This window comes from Macaca mulatta, chromosome 11 (genome assembly GCF_049350105.2).
Source record: "Macaca mulatta isolate MMU2019108-1 chromosome 11, T2T-MMU8v2.0, whole genome shotgun sequence".
Lineage (NCBI taxonomy): Eukaryota > Metazoa > Chordata > Mammalia > Primates > Cercopithecidae > Macaca > Macaca mulatta.
Genome location: NC_133416.1, coordinates 128053785 through 128074526, shown reverse-complemented (window position 1 = coordinate 128074526; position 20742 = coordinate 128053785). Strand labels below are relative to the sequence as shown.

The window sequence follows — 20742 nt, the reverse complement described above, 5'->3', positions numbered from 1 at the left end:
CGGAAACAGCAATTCTGGGATTTCTGCGGGCCTTGCTTCCTCGGGGAACTGGGAGGGAGGAGGCAGTGAGGTGAAACGCAGCCTCCTTCGCCGGTGTTGACCCTGGGATTAGGCCGGGTGCAGTGGCTCACACTTGTAATCCCAGCATTTGGGGAGGCCAAGGCAGGAGGTTGGTTGGAGGTCGGGAGTTCAAGACCAGCCTGGGCAACATATCGAGACTCCCATCTCTATTAAAAAAAAAAAAAAATGAGGCACCTGTGTTCCCAGTTACTCTGGAGGATGAGGACGGAGGATGTCTTGAGCCTGGGAGGTCAAGGCTGCAGTGAGCCATGATCATGTCACTGCACTCCAGCCTGGGCGACAGAGTGAGACCCTGTCTCAAAACAGAAACCAAAACCCTTGTGATCGCAGACTGTACTCATCTTCCCCCTCCTCCAGTATCCATTCTAAATTCCTCTCCCCCAGCAATTCCTGGCAGGTGTCACCAGGCTGCCTGGTGGAGTGACCCACACCTTCGTTTCTGAAGGGTCTGAGCACTTACAGATGGGCACCCCCTTCTCAGTCTGGGGTTGCTGCAGATGCCTGTGCACAGATACAGTGGGGGAGGGGAGTTCCCGAAGGCATCCCAGTGATCACGCAGGGCTGGAGATGCTGCTCCCGTCCCCACTGTGGGAAAAGCAGCCCCACCTTCTGCTCATCAGTGACCTCTGCCAACGTGCTGATTCCTTTTTCCTCCTGCTGGCCTGGCAGCAGCTGGAATTGTAGTTCAGTAGGATTCTTGCTGATCCCCTTTGGTGACCAGGACATCCAACCGTGTGGAGCCCAGAGCTGTGGCACAGGAAGCACAAGATGGCAAGCGGGGCCACTCCTGTTTTCACCCCTTGTTTCAATCAAAAGTCATGTGTCTTGGCCGGGCGCGGTGGCTCATGCTTGTAATCTCAGCACTTTGGGAGGCCGAGGCAGGTGGATTGCTTGAGGCCAGGAGTTGGACACCAACTTGGGCAACATGGCAAAATCCCATCTTTACAAAACATTAGCTGGATGGTGGCATGTGCCTGTAGTCCCAACTATTCAGAAGGCTGAAGCAGGAGGATTGCTTGAGCCCAGGAGGCTGAGGCAGCTGTGAGCCATGATCACACCACTATACCCCAGCCTGGATGACAGAATAAGACACTGTCTCAAAAAAAATAAAAGTAGAGGACCTTTCCAGGCTGTAGTCAGAGAGAGAAAGGTGCCCATGGGAGAATGGTCAGAGTTGCAACACTGATGGCTTTGAAACTGGAGGAGGGAGCCATGAGCCAAGGAATGTGAGCAGCCTCTAGAACTTAGAAGAAGTGAGGAAATGGCTTCTCCCCAAGAGCTCTGGAAAGGAATGCAGGCCTCCCGACCCCAAGCTTTGAGCCAGTGAGACCAGTGTCCCACTTCTGAACTGCAGAACCGTGAGATCATACATTTGTACTTTTTATTTATTTTCTGAGATGGAGTCTCACTTTGTTGCCCAGGCTGGAGTACAGTGGTGCCATCTCAGTTCACTACAGCCTCCATCTCCCAAGTTCAAGCGATTCTTCTGCCTCAAGCCTCCCAAGTAGCTGGGATTACAAACATGAACCACCATGCCTGGCTAAGTTTTGTATTTTTAGTAGAGACGGGGTTTCACCACGTGGGTCAGGCTGGTCTCCAACTCCCAACTTCAAGTGATCTGCCCACTTCAGCCTCCCAAAGTGATGGGATTATAGGCATGAGCCACTGCACCCGGCCCATTTGTACTTTTTAGAGCCACTACATTTGTGGTGGTTTGTTGTAGCAGAAGTAGAAAAACAATCGATCACATTCCTTAACCATCTCTACAACCCTCAAGCTCCCTGGGAGCCTCCCTCCAGCCTCGATGGTCTTTCCAGTAATTGTGGTCTCCTGGCTTCTTGCAATGAAGTGCTGTCACTTGGAATACATGACTGGTAATGAATCCAGCTCTGGCCTGCAGAGGGGAGTCACCACCGACCTGCTTAGCAAGGCTTGCCTCTCTCACCGGCCTTGCTGATGGCGCCAGTGGAGGGGGACTCCTCTGATGGGCCTTCTACCTCACACAGCACGTTCATTCCAGCGTGCCCCCTTCACACTGTCTTTAGTCTTCAACTCGATCATTTCAACTCCACTGATAAGTGGGTATTACTTTTTCCAGACTTTTTCTTGAGATGGAGTCTCCTTCTGTCGCCCAGGCTGGAGTGCAGGGGGCGCGATCTCGTCTCACTGCAACCTCCACCTCCCAGGTTCAAGCAATTCTCCTGCCTTAGCCTCCTGAGTAGCTGGGATTACAGGCACCTGCCACCACACCTGGCTCTTTTTTTTTTTTTTTTTTTTTGTATTTTTAGAAGAGATGGGATTTCATCATGTTGGCCAGGCTGGTCTCAAACTCCTAGCCTCAAGTGATCCGCCCGCCTTGGCCTCCCTAAGTGCTGGGATTACAGGCCTGAGCCACCACACCGGGCCTTTTCCAAGCTTCTAACAGCTAACTGAGCAGTAAGTTTGCTCCATCTCCTGGGTTTGCGGTTTGGCTGTTAAATTCCATGTCCCAGGAAAGTGCCCAAAGTCAACGAGGTATTGCATATCCAAGTTGCAGCCTTTTTTTTTTTTTTTTTTTTTTTGGAGATGGAGTCTTGCTCTGTTGCCCAGGATGGAGTGCAATGGCGCAATCTCGGCTCACTGCAACCTCTGCCTCCCAGATTCAAGTTCCTCTGCCTCAGCCTCCCAAGCAGCTAGGACCACAGGCACACGCCACCACGTCTGGCTAATTTTTGTATTTTTTAGTAGAGATGGGTTTTTGCCATGTTGGCCAGGCTGTTCTCGAACTTCTGACCTCAGGTGATCCACCCGCCTCAGCCTCCCAAAGTGGGAGCTGGGATTATAAGCGTGAGCCACCACACTTGGCTGCACCCATTTTTAAAAAGGGAGGGCTGGGCGCGGTGGTTCACGCCTGTAACTCCAGCACTTTGGGAGGCTGAGGCGGGCGAATCACAAGGTCAGGAGATGGAGACCATCCTGGCTAACATGGTGAGACCCCGTCTCTATTAAAAATACAAAAAATTAGCCGGGCGAGGTGGCGGGCGCCTATAGTCCCAGCTACTGGGGAGGCTGAGGCAGGAGAATGGCGTGAACCCAGGAGGCGGAGCTTGCAGTGAGCTGAGATCCGGCCACTGCACTCCAGCCTGGGCGACAGAGCGAGACTCTGTCTCAAAAAAATAAATAAATAAATAGTAAATAACTAAATAGAGGGAAAACCGCACACTGTATGAGTCCTTTTGCAACCAGATATCTGACAAATGATTAGTAGCAAGAATAAACACATGGGATAATTACAAATCAATTACAACCCAGAAGAAACAGACAACGGCGATTCACAGCGGAAACCAGAACGACCAAGCGCCGTGTGAAAAGATGTGCAGTTTCTCAGGCAACCAGGGAGATGCAAGTTAAAATCACAACCATATTGAAGAACATTTGTAAAATCTGTGGGTGCCAAGGAACAGGAAGAATGCGCGTCATCGACCCTCGCGTACGCACAGAGGGGGATCCGACCACTGATCCCACGGCTGGAGGGCCATTTGGCAATATCTAGTGGAGCTGAAGAAATAAACAGCCTTAAGGCCGAGCAAGCCCACTTCGATTTAAATGCTCACAAGTTCTCACACTAGAACAAGGACACACGTGCCAGAATGTCCGCTGCATCATGGTTTATAAGAGTAAAAAGCAGGAAACTACCCCAGTATAGTTTATCCCACAGGACACCATGCAGCAGCAATCCAAATAAATGAGCTAGAACTTCACTAATGAACATGGAAAAACCAAATTGCTCATATTCAATCTTTATAAAAAGTAACTTAGTGCCGTAAAGCACATCTCAACAGATTTCAAAAAATTTAAATAATGCAGAAAATGTGCTGAGACCACAATGCAATTAAGGTATAAACCAACAACAGTAGGTATGGAGCTCCCTGTTGATGGGGTGACGAGAATGTTCTGGAACTAGATGGTGGTGATGGTTGCATAACATTATGAATGTCCTAAATGCCACTGAGTGTACACTTTAAAATGGCTAAAACTGTAAACTGCATCACAGTTTTTAAAAATCATTAACAAAAAATACTTCAGAAAACCCCGTATTAATAAAATAATACTCTCTGGCCAGGCACTGTGACTCACACCTGTAATCCCAGCACTCTGGGAGGCCGAGGTGGGCAGATCACTTGACCCCAAGAGTTTGAGACCAGCCTGGGCTGGTCACATCTTTAGTAGAGATGGGGAAACCCCATCTCTACGAAAAATACAAAAAATGGCTAGGTGTGGTGGTGCCTGTAGTCCCATCTACTTGGGAGGCTGAGGTAGGAGGATCACCTGAGCCTGGGAGGTCAAAGCTGTGGTGAGCTGTGATTATACCACTACACTCCAGCCCAAGCGATGAGACCCTATCTCAAAAAATACTACTACTCTTCTAAATAATTGATAAGTCAAAATAGAAAGCACAATGGGCTTCAGAAAACTGACTAATAAGGAAAATATGACATTAAAATGTATCAGATGAAGCAAAAGCCACACTTAGAAATGTATGATTTCAGGCCAGGCGCGGTGGCCCATGCCTGGAATCCCAGCACTTTGGGAGGGTGAGGTGGGCGGATCACCTGAGGTCAGGAGTTCAAGACCAGCCTGGCTAACAGGGTGAAAGCCTGCCTCTACTAAAAATACAAAAATTAGCCAGGCATGGTGGCACATACCTGTCATCTCGGCTACTTGGGAGGCTGAGGCAGGAGAATCGCTTGATGGCTTGAAACCGGGATGTGGAGGTTGCGGTGAGCCGAGGTTGTGCCACTGCACTCCAGCCTGGCAACAGAGCGAGACTCCATCTCCAAAAAAAAAAAAAAAAAAAAAGAACCAAAGGAAGGAGAATGTGTCCCAGAGGGCTAGCGGGAAGGAACAGGTGGCCTCTCAGCTACATGCAACGCAGGCCCCTGCGCCTCGAGAAGAGCTGATCTATCTGGCAGACACGGAGACGGCCGGCACAATCCGAGTGGAGTGTGGAGATGTGAAAGTTGACTAGGGTTCAGTGTCCCAACTGGGAAACGGTCCTGTCGTTATGTAAGTGAACGTCCTTGACCTTAGGAAATCCACACGGAGAAATTCATATCCAAAGGGGCATGGGCTCTAGGACAGTTCAGGCTCCGGTGCTCCTGGGGGCAGAGTCCAAATTCAGTTCCAGGCTAGGAGGAGCTTCCACGAACGGGCAGCACCGTGTCAAAGCCAAGGGTTTGTGCCGACTCTCCCTCACTGAAGGGAAGACCCCAGACCCACGACGGCACCTCGAAGCCCGCGAGTGCACAGACTGGCTCTTGGTTCAGAGCCTGGATTGCTTCATCTGACAGGGAGGACCCCAGGCCTCCGAGGCTGCGCTGCCTGGAAAGGCTCCTCGTGTGCAGGCCGGTTTCTTGGCCTGTGCTGACTCCAGCCCTCCGCCCTGCTGGGAGCAGTGTGACTCCAGTCGGCAGCCTTTGACCCTCCAGGGCCCAAACCCTTCTCAGCGGGTAGGGCAGGGGATCTGAGGGGCCTGAACTCCAAGCTGGGTGGGGACAAAGTCCTCAGCCAAGACGCCGGGTCCCCAGCCTGGGATGAATGCTGTTTGCGTTCCTCTCTCCCATCAGCTAGAGGAAGGGCCCAAAGACAAGCTCAACCCCGCGCCACATCTGTGCCAGGAGCAGGGCTGCCTCGCTGGGGGGGAGCACAGAACCTCCAAACACCCCCTCCCCACTGTTCCCCGGCTCGTGGGGACAGGCAATGACAGGCCTTCATCTGCCCCCAGGTGGAAGGGCTCAAACGCGCTGCTTCTGGAGGCGTCCTGGGTCCCCTCTGCTCTGATACCTTTGGCTTACCCCTGAGCCCAGGGCAGGCACAGGAGCAGACCCAGGAGACCCCGAGAGTGCCAGCCAGGAGCCAAGCCCCTGCGGCACTTACCTGGAGCCAGGAGGAAAGCCCAGGGGACCCAAACTTCTGCGGGCTGCGCAGGACGCCGCTGACCTCGGGAGCCCGGGAGCACGTGCTTCCCAGAAGCCACAGGTGTGCCTCGTTAGCAGAAACACAGTACCCGTGGGCCCTGCGCACGCCCCGCCCATGGGGTAAATCAGGACCTAAATTCGGTCAAGGAAGCGCACTCCCATTCACCAGGGCCCTGGACCAGACCCAGGTCAGGGCAGGGTCAAGGGCAGAGCTGCCCTGCAGAGCGAGGCATCCTTCGGCTGTGGGGCATCAGTGCCTGGCACAGAAACCCCACTTGGGAGGCCGAGCTGGAAGGATCACTTGAGCCCAGGAGTTCAAGACCAGCCTGGGCAACAAAGCAAGACCCCATCTCTACAAAAAAACTTAAAAATTAGCTGGCCATGGTGGTGTGCACCTGTAGTCCCAGTTACCTGGGAGGCTGAGACAGGAGGATCACTTGAGCCTGGGAGGTTGAGGTTTTGATGAGCTGTGGTCGTGCCACTGCACTCCCGCCTGGGTGACAGAGTGAGATTCTCTTAAAAAAAAAAAAAAAAAAAAATTCCACCCGCAGCAGGGGCTCTGGTTTCCTGGGTGCCCCTTTGATGACAGCTCCTAAAGTCACCTGTCTCCCTCTCGTTTCCCTCCAGAGACCTCCCAGCAATGCCAGTTTGACTCCCTGCCCTGCCTGCCCGACGGAGGGCTGTCCCCACCTCCTTTGAAATCTTTCTTTGCTCACTGTTTTCTCTTCCAGCTGCTTAGATCGACACTGGCCCAAAGGGTTAAGAGCTTGGACCTCGGCTTCAGGGGCACCTCTGCCCAGAACCAGCCCCGCAGGCCCCAGGACCAGGGCAAGCCCCCGCACTGGCTGGCCAGGGCCACCCTCGGCGCGCTAGTGAGCAAAATGGCTGCTCTTCAAGGTTCTATGTTCTCCTGCCTGGGGCTCGGGGTCTCCACAGCTTTGCCCCCCCGACTCTGGCAATCTGGGGCCTTCCTTCCTCCTGCCTGGAGGCCGTCCTGCCTAGAGAACCCCTTCTAGCCCGCTGGCCCTGCCTGGCCCACCCTCCCTGCCCAAGGGTCACTCCCTGAGGCCTGCAGGACCCAGTTCCTATTCCTGAACTGCATCCTTGGCCAACCTGGCCTCCTGCTGGAACTCGGGAACCTCCCAGGTGGCCAGGCCCCTCCCCAAGACCCCCAACACTCATAGGGTGAGGCTGTCAGAGTGGGCCTCTGTGCAGACGAGAGACCACCATGCCTCCCCGGAGCACCCAGGAGAAGGTGAGGACACAGACTGGGGGACAGGTGTGTTTATTACCCACGGTCAGTCACACGACATGAATCACCACCCCTGCCTTCAGCAGACTTTACGAAGGGCTGAGGGGCCTCCGTGGCCCAGCCCCACCGCCTGCCCAACGCCAGGACCCTGGGCCTCGTCATTCTGACCCCAGCCCTGCTCCTGACCTCTGACCTCAAGGAAAAGCCAGACCCCACCAAGGGCCTGTCCCACTGGGTCTTCATGCCGGGGCACCAGGGCCCCCAGGAGCACAACTGAGGTGTCCCTGAGTGTCACTCAGCTCCCCCCACAACCCTGCCCCCAGGAGGCCAGGGCCACTCAGGTGAGGAACATGAGGCACAGTGGTGAGGAGGCAGAAAGGCCCAGAGGCGGAGCTGCCAGTGGTCGGAGGGCCTCACTCCCTTGCGGTCTGATCCGGGTGGCAGCACTGAGCCCGTCCGGCCAGTCCAGGGGGCCGGGGCCCCAGGGAGCCCCCGCCGGGCCGCCCAGTCTCTGAGCCGGGGTCAGGGTGGAGGCCCCGGCTCCCACCCCTTCCCGCAGTCCTCGGGCAGCCCGCCACGGGCTCAGCTCCGGTAGCTCCTGAGCAGGTGCCCGGCGATCACCAGCCGCTGGATTTCGCTGGTGCCCTCGTAGATCTCAGTGATACGGGCATCGCGGTAGTGCCGTTCTGCTGGCATCTCTGTCACATAGCCCATGCCGCCCAGGATCTGGATGGCCTGAGACAAGAACAGGGGCTCAGGAGGGAGAAGAACCCGGCTTGGGGAAAGCTGGAGAAGAGGCAGCCGGCCCCCTCAGGGCTCACCGCGGACACTCACCTGGTGGCTGATGGCGGTCGCAGCCTCCGAGGCGGCCAGCTTGGCCATGGCTGCCTCCTAAACATGGGGGTACAGTCAGAGCCTTCCCTTGAGGGGACCCCCCCAACCCCTGCTCACAGCACCTCAGCAGGGGAGGCCTGTAGAGCCTCCCCATGGGGCAGTAAACCCCAGGCCCACACCTCTAACCCACAGGGCCGAGGGGCAGAGATCCGCCCCAACCTCTCCCCTGTCCCTGGGCCCACCACATTCTGGGCCAGGGCTCGGGGACCCCTGTGGGCACCTTGATGAAAGGCTTCTTGTTATCCTTCAGCATGGCAGCGCGCCAGGTCAGCAGCCGGGCACTCTCCAGGGCCAGGGCCATGTCTGCCAACTTGAACTGCAACAGCCCCACCCCACACCACAGGTCAGCAGCTGCCCCTCCAGGGACAGGAGGGAGGGGAAGGAGGACAGAGAGCAGTCAGGAGGCCACACTTCCCGCCCACTGCCCAGCCTCCAGGCCCAGTTCCTAAAACTGCCATTACCTGGATGACCTGGAGCTTGGTGAGGGGCGCCCCGAAGGCCATGCGATTCTCAGCATAGTTCGCAGCACAATCGAGGGCGGTCTGGGCAATGCCCAGGGCCTGGGAGGCGATGCCGATGCGGCCCATGTCCAGGGTTTGCTGTGGGGACTGCCCTGGTCAGTGGCCCGCCAGCCGGGGGGCGGGCCTGGCCCCAAGGTGCCACCCCCACCGCCGGGCTCACCATGGCTATCTTGAAGCCCATCCCCGGCTCCCCCAGGATGCTGTCCTTGGGGATGCGACAGTCCTCAAAGATGAGGTTGGCCGTGGATGAGCCCCGGATGCCCAGCTTGTCTTCCTTCTTCCCCAACGTGAGCCCAGGCGTTGGCATGGGGACCAGGAAGGCACTGATGCCCTGAACGGAGAGGCGGTGGTTTTCTCAGAGCTGCCCCTCAGCCACAGCCTTGCACCAGCACATCCAACACCAACCCGGTCCCCTCCCAACCTCCCTCGGAAGCTCAAGCCCTGACACCCTCTGCCAGCTTCTGGGGAAGGTGTAGACTTCAGTGGCAGCTGGGGAGGGACAGGGACAGCCCACTTGCCCTAGAGCAAAAATAGGCCCAGTCGGGCCAAGGAGAGAAGGCTCTAGAAACTGAAATGACAGCAGCCCAGGATCTGGCTGAACCCCTCTCTGGGATGCCCACCTTGTTTTGCAGGGCTCTGTCTGTGCTGGCAAAGACCACGGCAGCCGAGGCCTCCCAGGCATTGGTGATCCAGGCTTTGGTGCCATTCAGGACCCACGAGTCGCCCTCGGCCCGGGCGGTGGTGGACGCGGCTCCTGCATCGCTACCGTTTCCTGCCCACAGACTCAGGGCTCAGCGCAGGCCCCACCCCACACAACCTGAGGGCACCAGCCTCTCTCTCCACACCCTCTGCTGGTGGGCATGAAACCCTATGACTCGGGCTCCAAAGATGAGGGTCCCAAAGCTCTCAGTGACGGGCCCAGAGGGCAAAGGGGGTGTGCAGGAATTGGGCATCTTAAACCAGGGGACCCGAAGGCAATTTTCCTCCCAGCGCCGTGGTGGCAAAAAAGTGCTCACCCCACCAACCACACGGGGAGCCTCCCCTCTGGCCTCTGAAGCAGTGGGCAGTTGGCCCAGCACCTTTCTCTCCTCCCCCTCTGGGCCTGTCACCCTAAGGACAGAGTGAGAGGACAGGGCAGGTACCTGGTTCGCTGAGGGCAAAGCAGCCAATTTTATCACCACTGGTGAAAGGCGTGACCCACTTCTGCTTCTGCTCCTTGGAGCCAAACTTCAAGATGGGCCCCAGGTAGAGAGACTAGGGGGAGAGCGGGGAGCGGTTGGAGGCCCCAGGCCCAGGTGCATCCTGCCCACCTGCAGGCTGCACTCAGGGCCTGTTCTCTCCAGGGCCTATCCAGTAGGACCAAGGCCTGTGACGTCTCCAGAGAGATCAGGCCTGGGAGCCGAGGCCAGAGTCTGCCCGCTCACAGGAGCCTCCCTCCACCCATGTGTCCCAGGGGCCTGGGGCGGGGGGGCTCACATTGTTGACACTCATGATGACTCCAGTGGAGGCGCAGCCGCGGCTGATCTCCTCCATGGCGATGGCGTAGGCCAGGTAATCAAGGCCGGCACCGCCAAGCTCCTCGGGCACGTCCATGGCCAGAAGCCCGAGCCCGCCCATCTTCTTCACCTGGGCACAGGGAAGGACAGCACGGCATGGGCAGCTGCTGGGGGTGAGTCCACCCTCCCCAAGCCCAGACCCTCCTGTCCCCCAGGCAGTGCCTGCAGAAATTCAGGCCATGTGACCCCAGCCATCCACAGGGGATCCCCAAGTCCAGACGCTGACGACCCATTCCCACTGAGGTCTGTATGACGGCACTACTCATTCAAGCCGTCCTGCCCCCGCCTCCACGCCTGTTCCCCGCTCCGTCCACAGCCACGGCAGCAAGCAGGCAGAAGGCACAGGATGCTTTCAGGGAACTCAGAGGTAAGGAGCAGGACAGCGTAAGCCACACTGACCTTCATCCAGCCCCCTCTGCACATCCACACACACACACCCTCCCCACCACAGGGCCTCTGCACATGCCGCCTCCTATCCATCAGCTGGCTATCGCCCCTCCTCTCCTGATCGCAGCTCAGGCCTCACTGCTTTGGGCTGCCACCCCCAGCCTCGCTGAGTCAAATCCTTCAGTCCCTCTCCCACAGCACCTCTGTGGCTGGAATTTCTCAGGGATGAACGTGCTTCTCTGGATTAAGGTCTTTTGCCCTCACCACGAGGGCAGAGACTGTGTACACTCTGGCTCACTGCTACATGCCCAAGGCCAGTGAGAGAATGAATGGAGGCTAAGAGCTTGGGACTCTGAATTCTGAGGAATAATAATATTAAGAGCGGGCCAGGAGCAGTGATCACACCTGTAATCCCAGCACTTTGGGAGGCCAAGGTGAGGGGATTGCTTGAGGCCAGGAGTTCAAGACCAGTCTGGGCAACATAGCAAGACCCCATCTCTACCAAAAACAAAACAATAGTATTATTACTCTCAGGTGAGTAATATGGGAAATGTGGACCACAACAGAATCTACCTAACTTCAAAAAGGAACAAGGAAAACCACTTACCTCTGGGAGAGCAGGGAGAGGGACGGGGACAGGGAGGGGAACCGTTGCTTTTCACCAGCCCTTTTATACAATTTTACTCCTGCAACCATGTTATTTCATTTTATTTTATTTTATATTTTATTTTATTTTTGTGACAGAGTCTCGTTCTGTTGCCCAGGCTGGAGTGCAATGGTGTGATCTCAGCTCACTGCAACCTCTTCCTCCCAGGTTCAAGCAATTCTCTGCCTCAGCCTCCCGAGTAGCTGGGATTACAGATGCCCAGCACCACGCCCAGCTAATTTTTGTATTTTTAGTAGAGACAGGTTTTCACTATCTTGGGTAGTCTGGTCTTGAACTCCTGACCTCGTGATCCACCCACCTCGGCCTCCCAAAGTGCTGGGATTACAGGCTTGAGCCACCACACCTGGCCTCAACCATGTTCTTGTACTACAGTGACTTACATAAATCAGAATGTTTGCTAATATGTTCTTGTTTTTCTATAATAAATGTTACTCCTGTGAATATAAAAGTTTTACCTTCTCCTTCCCCAAAACGGTACTTACCTCAAAGGACTGTTCTGAGGCCTGACTGAGATAATATACATGAAATGTAGATAATATACCTGGCCCAGGCTGAGTTATTGGTGGACAGCATTTAGCATCAAGTGGCTGCCAAGTTCCTTTTTTTTTTTTTTTTTTTTAAGGACTGAGCGCGGTAGATTACACCTGTAATCCCAGCACCTTGTTTTGTTTTGTTTTTTTTTTTTTTTTGAGACGGTCTCGCTTTGTCACCCAGGCTGGAATGCAGTGGCGCGATCTCAGCTCACTGCAACCTCCACCTCCTGGGTTCAAGCAATTCTCCTGCCTCAGCCTCCCAAGTAGCTGGGATTACAGGCACCCGCCACCATGCCCGGCTAGTTTTTATATTTTTGGTAGAGACTGGGTTTCACCACGTTAGCCAGGCTGTTCTCGAACTCCTGACCTCAGGTGATTCACCTGCCTCAGCCTCCCAAAGAATCTCAGCACTTTGGAAAGCCAAGATGGGTAGATCATTTGAAGCCAGGAGTTCGAGAACAGCCTGGCCAACGTGTTGAAAACCATGTCTCTACAAAAAATATAAAAATTAGCCGGGCATCGTGGCAGGCGCCTATAATCCCAGCTACTCAGGAGGCTGAGGCAGGAGAATTGCTTGAACCTGGGAGGAAGAGGTTGCAGTGAGCTGAGAGCACGCCACTGCACTCCAGCCTAGGTGACACAGCGAGACCGTCTCAAAAAAAAAAAAAATTATTGTTTTTTAGAGACAGGGTCTCACTATGTTGCCCAAGCTGGTATCGAAATCCTGGCTCAAGTGATCCTCCTGCCTCAGCCTCCCTCATGCTATTAGAGGCACGAACCACCACACCAAGCCTGGTTCTTACTTTGATAATAACATATGGAAAAGAGGGGGCACCTAGGAGCCTGCAGCACTTCCGTGACAATCCGTGTGTCCCTCTGTAAAACTGCTTGATTCCTCCTTGAACTGTCCCCAAGGGAAACTCGCTTGTGAGACTCTAAGCACGGGGCAGGCCGTCCTCATCTCTGAGTCTCCCACGCGTACCACATGTGGGGCATAAACGTGTATGCTGAGAGGCTTGAGCTATGACCCCCGCAAGTGCACATCAAGCTCTGTGGCCCCCAGGTAGATGCTGTGCTGCAGTCAGAGGGCAGAGAAGCTGGGAAGGAGGCCAGTGTGTGGAAGGCAGCAGGACAGCAACCCCCCAAGATGTCCCCATCCCAATCCCAGGCCCCGTGAGTACGTTCCCTTCTGTGGCAACAAGGACTTTCCACACGTAAGTGAAGCATCTGGAGATGTGAGGGTTATTCTGGATGATCAGAGTAGCCCAGTGTCATCACAGGGTCTTTGTAAGGGAAAGACAGACACAGACTCAGAGAAGGAGAGGTGACGACGGGAGCAGAGCCAGGAACTCTGGCAGGAAGGAATGCAGGCAGCCTCTAGAACTGGAAAAGACAGGCGCGGATTACCCCAGAGCCTCCAGAAGGAACTCAGTCCTGCCAATGCCTTGATTTAGCACTGTGGGACCCACACTGGATTCCTGACTCAGGTTGAGCAACTGGTGAACGGCATTTATCATCAAGTGGCTGCCATGATTTTGTTTGTTTTTTCCATTTTATTTTTGATAGAGATGGGGTCTTGCTATGTTGCCCAGGCTGGTCTTGAACTGTCAGAGAATATATCTGTATTGCTTTAAGCCACAGGGTTTGTGGTCATTTGTTACAGCAGCAATAGGAAACTCATCCACAGTGACAAATGGGAACTCAGAGCTTCCAGGGAGGTATCATTTTGAGAATTACTAAAAAGAAGATCATTCTGTGGCCACCACACACCTGGGGAGGGGGGGGGCGCTGCTCAGAATAGGCACCATTTCAGCAGGCAGGAAACAACTAGGGAAGGGGGAAGTCCAAGGGAGAGAGTGCTTTCTGCTGCATTTCACTGGGAAGAGGACCTGGAGACGCAGACCTGCGGCAGCACAAACGTGGCCTCTGAACAGAACACTTTTCTAGCCCACACTTCAGAGTACTTTGCCAGGCGCGGTGGCTCATGCTTGTATTCCCAGCACTTTGGGAGCTGAGGCGGGTGGATCACCTGAGGTCAGGAGTTCGAGACCAGCCTGGCCAACACGGCAAAACCCCGTCTCTACTAAAAATACAAAACATTAGCTCAGCGTAGTGGTGGATGCCTATAATCCCAGCTACTTGGGAGGCTAAGGCAGGGGAATCACTTGAATCTGGGAGGCAGACGTTGCAGTGAGCTGAGATCGCACAGTGCACTCCAGCCTGGGCAACAGAGGGAGACTGTCTCAAAAAAAAAAAAAAAAAAAAAAGGCTGGGTGCAGTGGCTCATGCCTTTAATCCCAGCACTTTGGGAGGCCAAGGCGAGCAGATCACGAGGTCAGAAGTTCGAGACCAGCCTGGCCAACATGGTAAAACCCCATCTCTACTAAAAATACAAAAATTAGCCAGGCGTGGTGGTGGGCGCCTGTAATCCCAGCTACTTGGGAGGCTGAGGCAGGAGAATCGTTTGAACCCAGAAGGCAGAGATTGCAGTGAGCCGAGATCATGCCACTGTACTCCAGCCTGGGCAACAGAGCAAGACTCCGCCTCAAAAAAAAAAAAAAAAAAAAAACCAAAAAAAACAACTATTTTATTAAGGAACACCTCTGCTGCCGGACAATACTCTAAGTGCTAGAAATACGCAGGTCTCCAGTGACTCAGGAGGCGGATGGGGCAGGAGAATCACTTGAGCCCAGGCATTCAAATCCAGCCTGGCCAACATGGTGATACACCTGTTTCTAAAAGAAAATTTTTTAATTAAAAAAATTTTTTTAAAGGGTGTGGTAGCTCAGGCCTGTAATCCCAGCACTTTGGGAGACAGAGGTAGGAGGATCACCTGAGTCCGGGCGTTTGAGACCAGCTTCACCAACATGGCAAGACCCCATCTCCACAAAAAGTTAATAAAAATAAAAATAAATGAGCCAGGCATGGTGGTGGACACCTGTGGTCCCAGCTACTGCAGGAGCTGAGGCATGAGGATCGCTTGAGCCCAGGAGGTCGAGGTTGCAGTGAGCCGTGTTTGTGTCACTGCACTCCAGCCTGGGTGACAGTGAGGCCCTGTCTCAAAAAAACAAAAACAAGGCCGGGCGCAGTGGCTCACGCCTGTAATCCCAGCACTTTGGGAGGCCGAGGCGGGCGGATCACAAGGTCAGGAGATCGAGACCACGGTGAAACCCCGTCTCTACTAAAAATACAAAAAATTAGCCGGGCGCGGTTGTGGGCGCCTGTAGTCCCAGCTACTCGGGAGGCTGAGGCAGGAGAATGGCGTGAACCCGGGAGGCGGAGCTTGCAGTGAGCCGAGATCGCGCCACTGCACTCCAGCCTGGGCGACAGAGCGAGACTCCGTCTCAAAAACAAAAACAAAAACAAAAACAAAAACAAAACAAAAATGAATATGCAGGTGTCCAAGACTCACGGTCAGGCCTGCGCATGAACCTTACCGAAAGCCTCTTTCTCTAGCCCGCCAGCGAGACAGAATGAGGCTAAACGAGCTCAAGCCGCCCCACCCTCCAAGAACCTTCAGATCTCCCCAGACACAGAGACACGCCCTCCTTTTCACCCCAGAGCTTGTTGGTATAAAACCCTGGAATAAATGGTGCATGAGCCAATCACTTCGTAACTCCATCTCATCCCCAGAAACACAGTGGGAACCCAAATTCCCAGAAAGAGAGTAAAAGGATGAAACTCTCCTAGGAGGTTCAGTTCCTCATACTCACCTAAAATGCTTGGTCACACATCCTGACAGGTAGCAAAGTGAGGATGACCCCATATTCCTCTTACAAATGAGGGAATTCACACAGAAAGGGTGTGTGGCATCAGTGGCCAGGTCTAGGCCACCAGGAGGCAAGACAGAACCCCAGCCTCCTCCTTTCTACACAGCACCGCCTCCCTCTGGCTAATGCAACACTTCTCAACGAGCTAGAATCAAAAGTTGTAAGAATTCATAATTCCCGCCCCCAAAGGACCTCACTAGCGTATACTGTCACCCTCAATTTTCACCCAGCTCCTGTCCTCCCTCCTTTCTCACCATCAGCATTTTCTTTTACAGCATCTACCAGCTGGGAGTGGTGGCTCACACCTGTAATCCCAGAACTTTGGGAGGCCCAGGCGGGCGAATCACAAAGTCAAGAGTTCGAGACCAGCCTGGCCAACATGGTGAAACCCCGTCTCTACTAAAAATACAAAAATTAGTTGGGTATGGTGGTGTGTGCCTGTAATCCCAGCTACTTGGGACGCTGAGGCAGGAGAATTGCTTGAACCCGGGAGGCAGAGGAGGCTGCAGTGAACCGAGATCACACCACTGTACTCCAGCCTGGGGACAGAGCGAGACTCCGTCACACACACAAAAAAATAATTAAAAAAAATAAAGCATCTACCTCTGTCTGTGAAAGACATGGCAGTTCTGCTCACTCCCATTCTGGTGTTGAGACAGCAAATTTCAAAAGAGAGGAGCGCCGCTCTGGGGCAGCACATGAGAGCACAGCCTTCTCCACCCCATCCCAGAGCCTGGACACAGTCACCTCACCCCATTTTATCAGCGGTGACAGGGGCTGTTTCCCAGGCTTTCTCACTATGAAATTCATCTCTAGATTTCAGGCAACATACTGTGGCCAGTCACAGCAACGTTCTAGAAAAAAAACTGGGGACAAATCAATAACTGTGGTAATGTGCACTCGTTAAAGGGCCTCCTGAAAAAGAGACAGGGAGACCAGCACCGAGGGAAGGAAAAAGCGGTGGCAGGAGATGGAAGAGACGAGATAGGCAAAAAGAAGAAACCCAAAATATAATTAAGCGGTGGCTCACGCCTGTAATCCCAGCACTTTGGGAGGCCAAGGCAGCCAGGTCACCTGAGGTCAGGAGTTCAAGACCAGCCTGGCCAACATGGTGGAACCCAGCCTCTACTAAAAATACAAAAATTAGCGGGGCGTGGTGGCGGGCGCCTATAGTCCCAGCTACCTGACAGGTTGAGGCAGGAGAAGAGCTTGAACCTAGGAGACAGGGGCTGCAGTGAGCCAAGATTACACCACTGCACTCCAGCCTGGGGAACAGAGTGAGACTCCATCTCAAAAAGAAAAGAAAAGAAAAGAAAAGCAGCCCAGGGAAAAAAAAAATGGGTTCGAGTTTGTCCGTCATTTCTGACCTATGTAAATTGATAGTAATTGACTAACAGCAGCCAGGCTCACCCCAGTCCCAATATTTTAGTATTTTCTACAGAGGGAGGCCTGACCTTCAGAGCTATATCAAGGGGTGGCCTCCTAGAGCCCCCTGCAATGGTCACTCTTGGTTCCTAGTGTCTGTGACCCAGCAACCCAGACCTGCACCCTGAGAAGAGGCAGCAGCACTGACGAGGCTGAGCCTGGTGGTCTCCAGACTCCCAAGAGAAACCGTAAGAAAGGGTATAAGACCCCTTTCCCAGCAGTGACAGACAAAGCAAGCCTGCAGCACCTGCTGCCTTCGTATCTGGGAAACAGTTAGTGGGTTCCTCATATAAAAACAATGTTTTAAGTCCCTTTTAAAACTCATTTTCAAGGCCGGGCGCAGTAGCTCACACCTGTAATCCCAGCACTTTGGGAGGCCGAGGCGGGCAGATTGCCTGAGCTCAGGAGTTTGAGACTAGCCTGGGCAACATGGTGAAACCCCATCTCTACCGAAATACAAAAAATTAGCCAGGCGTGGCAGCATGCTACTCAGGAGGCTGAGGCAGGAGAATTGCTTGAACCCAGGAAGTGGAGTCTGCAGTGAGCCAAGATCGCGCCACTGCACTCCAATCTGGCAACAGAGCAAGACTGTGTCTCAAAAAAATGTTTAAATAAAAAATAAATTAAAATTAAAATTAAAAAAAAAAAAAAGACAAGGAGAAGAGGCCAGAGAGGTCTGACTTTTCTTTTTTTTTTTTTTTTTTTTTTGAGACGGAGTCTTGCTTTGTCGCCCAGGCTGGAGTGCAGTGGCCGGATCTCAGCTCACTGCAAGCTCCGCCTCCCGGGTTTACGCCATTCTCCTGCCTCAGCCTCCCGAGTAGCTGGGACTACAGGCGCCCACCACCTCGCCCGGCTAGTTTTTTGTATTTTTAGTAGAGACGGGGTTTCACCATGTTCGCCGGGATGGTCTCGATCTCCTGACCTCGTGATCCGCCCGTCTCGGCCTCCCAAAGTGCTGGGATTACAGGCTTGAGCCACCGCGCCCGGCGAGAGGTCTGACTTTTCACAAAACATTAACTAAACAGCCATCTACTACTGAGTGTTTACACCAGGTGCTGGATATCTTACTAGGCCAGAGTGTACGGCAGTAACATCTTCAATGCGTAGCTGCAGACAGCCTGAATGCAAATGGAAGAACACAATGGCACGGGAGGGAGTGCGCTCAGGGCAAAAAACAGTTCAAGCAGCCTTGGCGCGGTGGCTCACGCCTGTAATCCCAGCACTTCGGGAAGCCAAGGCAGGCAGATCACCTAAGGTCAGGAGTTCAAGACCAGCCTGGCCAACATGGAGAAACCCCATCTCTAATAAAAGTACAAAAACTAGCTGAGTGTGGTGGCAGCCGCCTAATCCCAGCTACGGGGGGCTGAGGCAGGGGAATCACTTGAACTCAAGATCCTGGCAGAGGATGCAGTGAGCCGAGATTGCGTCACTGACCTCCAGCCTGGGCAACAGAGTAAGAGTCCGTCTCAAAATAAATAAATAAATAAGAAGTAAATAAAAAAGAAAATAAATCAAGCAGGCTGCAGCTGATGAGCTCCATGACCTTGGGTACATTATTTACCTTGTTCACAAATCTGAGTCCATGGGGTATATAATAATAGTACCTTTGGCCGGGCATGGTGTCTCACACCTGTAATCCCAGCACCTTGGGAGGCCGAGGCAGGCAGACCACCTGGGGTCAGGAGCCTGGCCAACATGGTGAAATCCCGTCTCTACTAAAAATACAAAATTAGCTGGGCATAGTGGTACATCCCAGCTACTTGGGAGGCTGAGGCAGAAGAATCACCTGAACTCGGGAGGCGGAGGCTGCAGTGAGGCGAGGTCGCACCACTGCACTCCAGCCTGAGCCACAAGAGTGAAACTCCGTCTCAAAAAAATAAATAAATAAGAATAGTACCTTCACCTCACAGGACTGTTGTGAGGAACAGATGGGATAACCCATCTCAAGAACAGGGCCTAGCGCATGCCAAGCACCCTAAAAGCACTATTAGAATGAGCACAGTGGCTGGCACACGGCAAGCAACTGACCATCCACCACATATGACTGTTGTTCCAGAAGTTAAGTACTGGCTACTGGCCACAGGCTGGACAAGGGAAACTTCCAGAGCATTTTCTGGGTTCCAGGCCCTGCTTTGGGGTTCCTCTACCAGAGTCCAAGTGCCGCTGTCACTGCCACCACTCATCCAGGAACAGAGGCAGACCGCCATGATAGGCTGCTGAGGTTGCATTTTCACCTGAGCGGCTGGGAAGAGCTGTTCCTTATCCACCTGGGCTGCAATGGGAAACAACTCCTTCTCTGCAAAGTCCCGGCATGTCTGGAGCAACATCTGGTGTGTCTCAGGCAGTTCCACAGACTGGTAGATGGTGTGTAACTGCCGCCAGGCCCTAGGACAGAGAGCTGCCAGCAAGGGCAGAAGTGAGCGGAAGGAGGAGGCAGGAGGTCTCAAAGAATCCTAGTGACCCACTAACTCAGTGGTTCTCCACCAGGGAGGGTTGTGCCCTCCAAGGGACATCTGGCAATGTCTGGAGCCAGTTTTAGTAGTCTCACCTAGAGGAGGGGAATGCTATTGGGACCCAGTGGATAGGGGCCTGGGATCCCTGCTGAACATCCTACAAGGCAGAGGACAGCCCCCACAACAAAGAACTGTCAGCCCAAAATGTCCATGGCTGCCACTGAAAACCCCCTACTAACTGAATGCTTAGTATACTCACTAGACATTTCCATACACGACATCCTTCAGTCCTCAGTATAACACCAATAGTAATAAGACCTCAGCTCTGTGACCTTAGGCAAGGGTTTTAAACGTCACTGAGCCTTCGTTTCTATAACAAGTGGAGGAAAATAGTATTCCGCTCCTGGGAGTGCAAAGATTAAAGAAAGCCTAACTAGCACTTAATACAGTTCTCAGTAGCGTTCGTCTTGTAATTCACGCCAGGCAAAGGAAGCTCTGGCTATATGTGTCACGGCTGCTACAGCTGGAGACGTGTAAGATGGGAAAGGTACTGTATTAACCAGCAAGAACGAGCATTTGTGGAGCACCTGTTAGACGCCAGGCATGAAGTACTTTACATACCCTGTGATTTAATCCTCCCAACAACTCTGATATTCTCTGTGGGCATTTTACACAAGGGCCAACTGAGGCTGAGAGGGGCTGTCTTGCCCAAGGTCACAGATGCAGGTCTGGTTCAATCCCGGGCCTGGCTCCGGAAGGGCGCACCCTGAACCTCTAGTGGGGGTGAAATGAGGGGAGGGAGATATGGATGCAGCCCTGAGAACTGGGCTGGCGGCTGGGGTCAATCAGGGGGCTAGGGGTCTGCGCAGGAACCGGGGACGCCTAAAGGGCCGGGCTGGTCCGGCGCGAGGAGCAGCAGAACTGGGGCAAAGGCCGTGAACGCTCCCGGAGCGGGGCTCCGCCTGCCAGCGGCTCGGATAGAGCCGGCCACCAGGACCTCCGCCCGCTGGGCCAGGCGCGGGCCGCAGCCCCGCCGTACGGAGTCCGAGCGCACTCACCTCTGCGGACAGGGCCAGAGGCCCGGGCGAGCAGCGCGGCGGCCATGGGCGGCAAACACGGCCTCAGGCTTCACGACCTCCCGCCGCGAGCGCGCCGTTCCGGACGGCTGGGGGGCGGGACCCGCGGCAGAGGCCACGCCAGTAGGGCCTCGGGGGCGGGGCCTCCAGTGGGTCCCTCCCAAGGCAAT

At 54.1% G+C, this 20742-nt stretch overlaps 1 protein-coding gene and 1 long non-coding RNA gene across 5 annotated transcripts; one reads left to right on the top strand and one right to left on the bottom strand.

The window, feature by feature from the left end:
* Window positions 1-7307: 7307 nt before the first annotated feature.
* ACADS (acyl-CoA dehydrogenase short chain) lies at window positions 7308-20685 on the bottom strand. Of its 4 annotated transcripts, none has more exons than XM_015152919.3 (10): window positions 20555-20647; window positions 19278-19441; window positions 10182-10331; window positions 9848-9959; window positions 9127-9266; window positions 8866-9036; window positions 8646-8783; window positions 8405-8500; window positions 8125-8181; window positions 7308-8025 (listed from the first exon to the last, which is right to left on the bottom strand). In XM_015152919.3, exons 1-10 carry the CDS (start codon window positions 20598-20600, stop codon window positions 7873-7875), a joined length of 1227 nt encoding a protein of 408 aa, XP_015008405.2. In that variant the 5' UTR covers window positions 20601-20647; the 3' UTR covers window positions 7308-7872.
* Window positions 11915-14119, top strand: LOC144333154 (uncharacterized). The gene is made up of 2 exons (XR_013401569.1): window positions 11915-12010; window positions 12538-14119. It is a non-coding gene; the product is annotated as an uncharacterized LOC144333154 (long non-coding RNA).
* Window positions 20686-20742: the final 57 nt, after the last annotated feature.

Bases quoted from the DNA above. Each gene is read 5' to 3' on its own strand.
- ACADS (XM_015152919.3), bottom strand. From the start codon at position 20,600: ATGGCCGCCGCGCTGCTCGCCCGGGCCTCTGGCCCTGTCCGCAGAG. The intron at 8,784-8,865 runs GTGAGCCCGGCG...CAGTCCCCACAG, and splicing joins TGGGCTTCAAGATAGCCATG to CAAACCCTGGACATGGGCCG. The intron at 8,026-8,124 runs GTGAGTGTCCGC...TTCTTGTCTCAG, and splicing joins CGACCGCCATCAGCCACCAG to GCCATCCAGATCCTGGGCGG.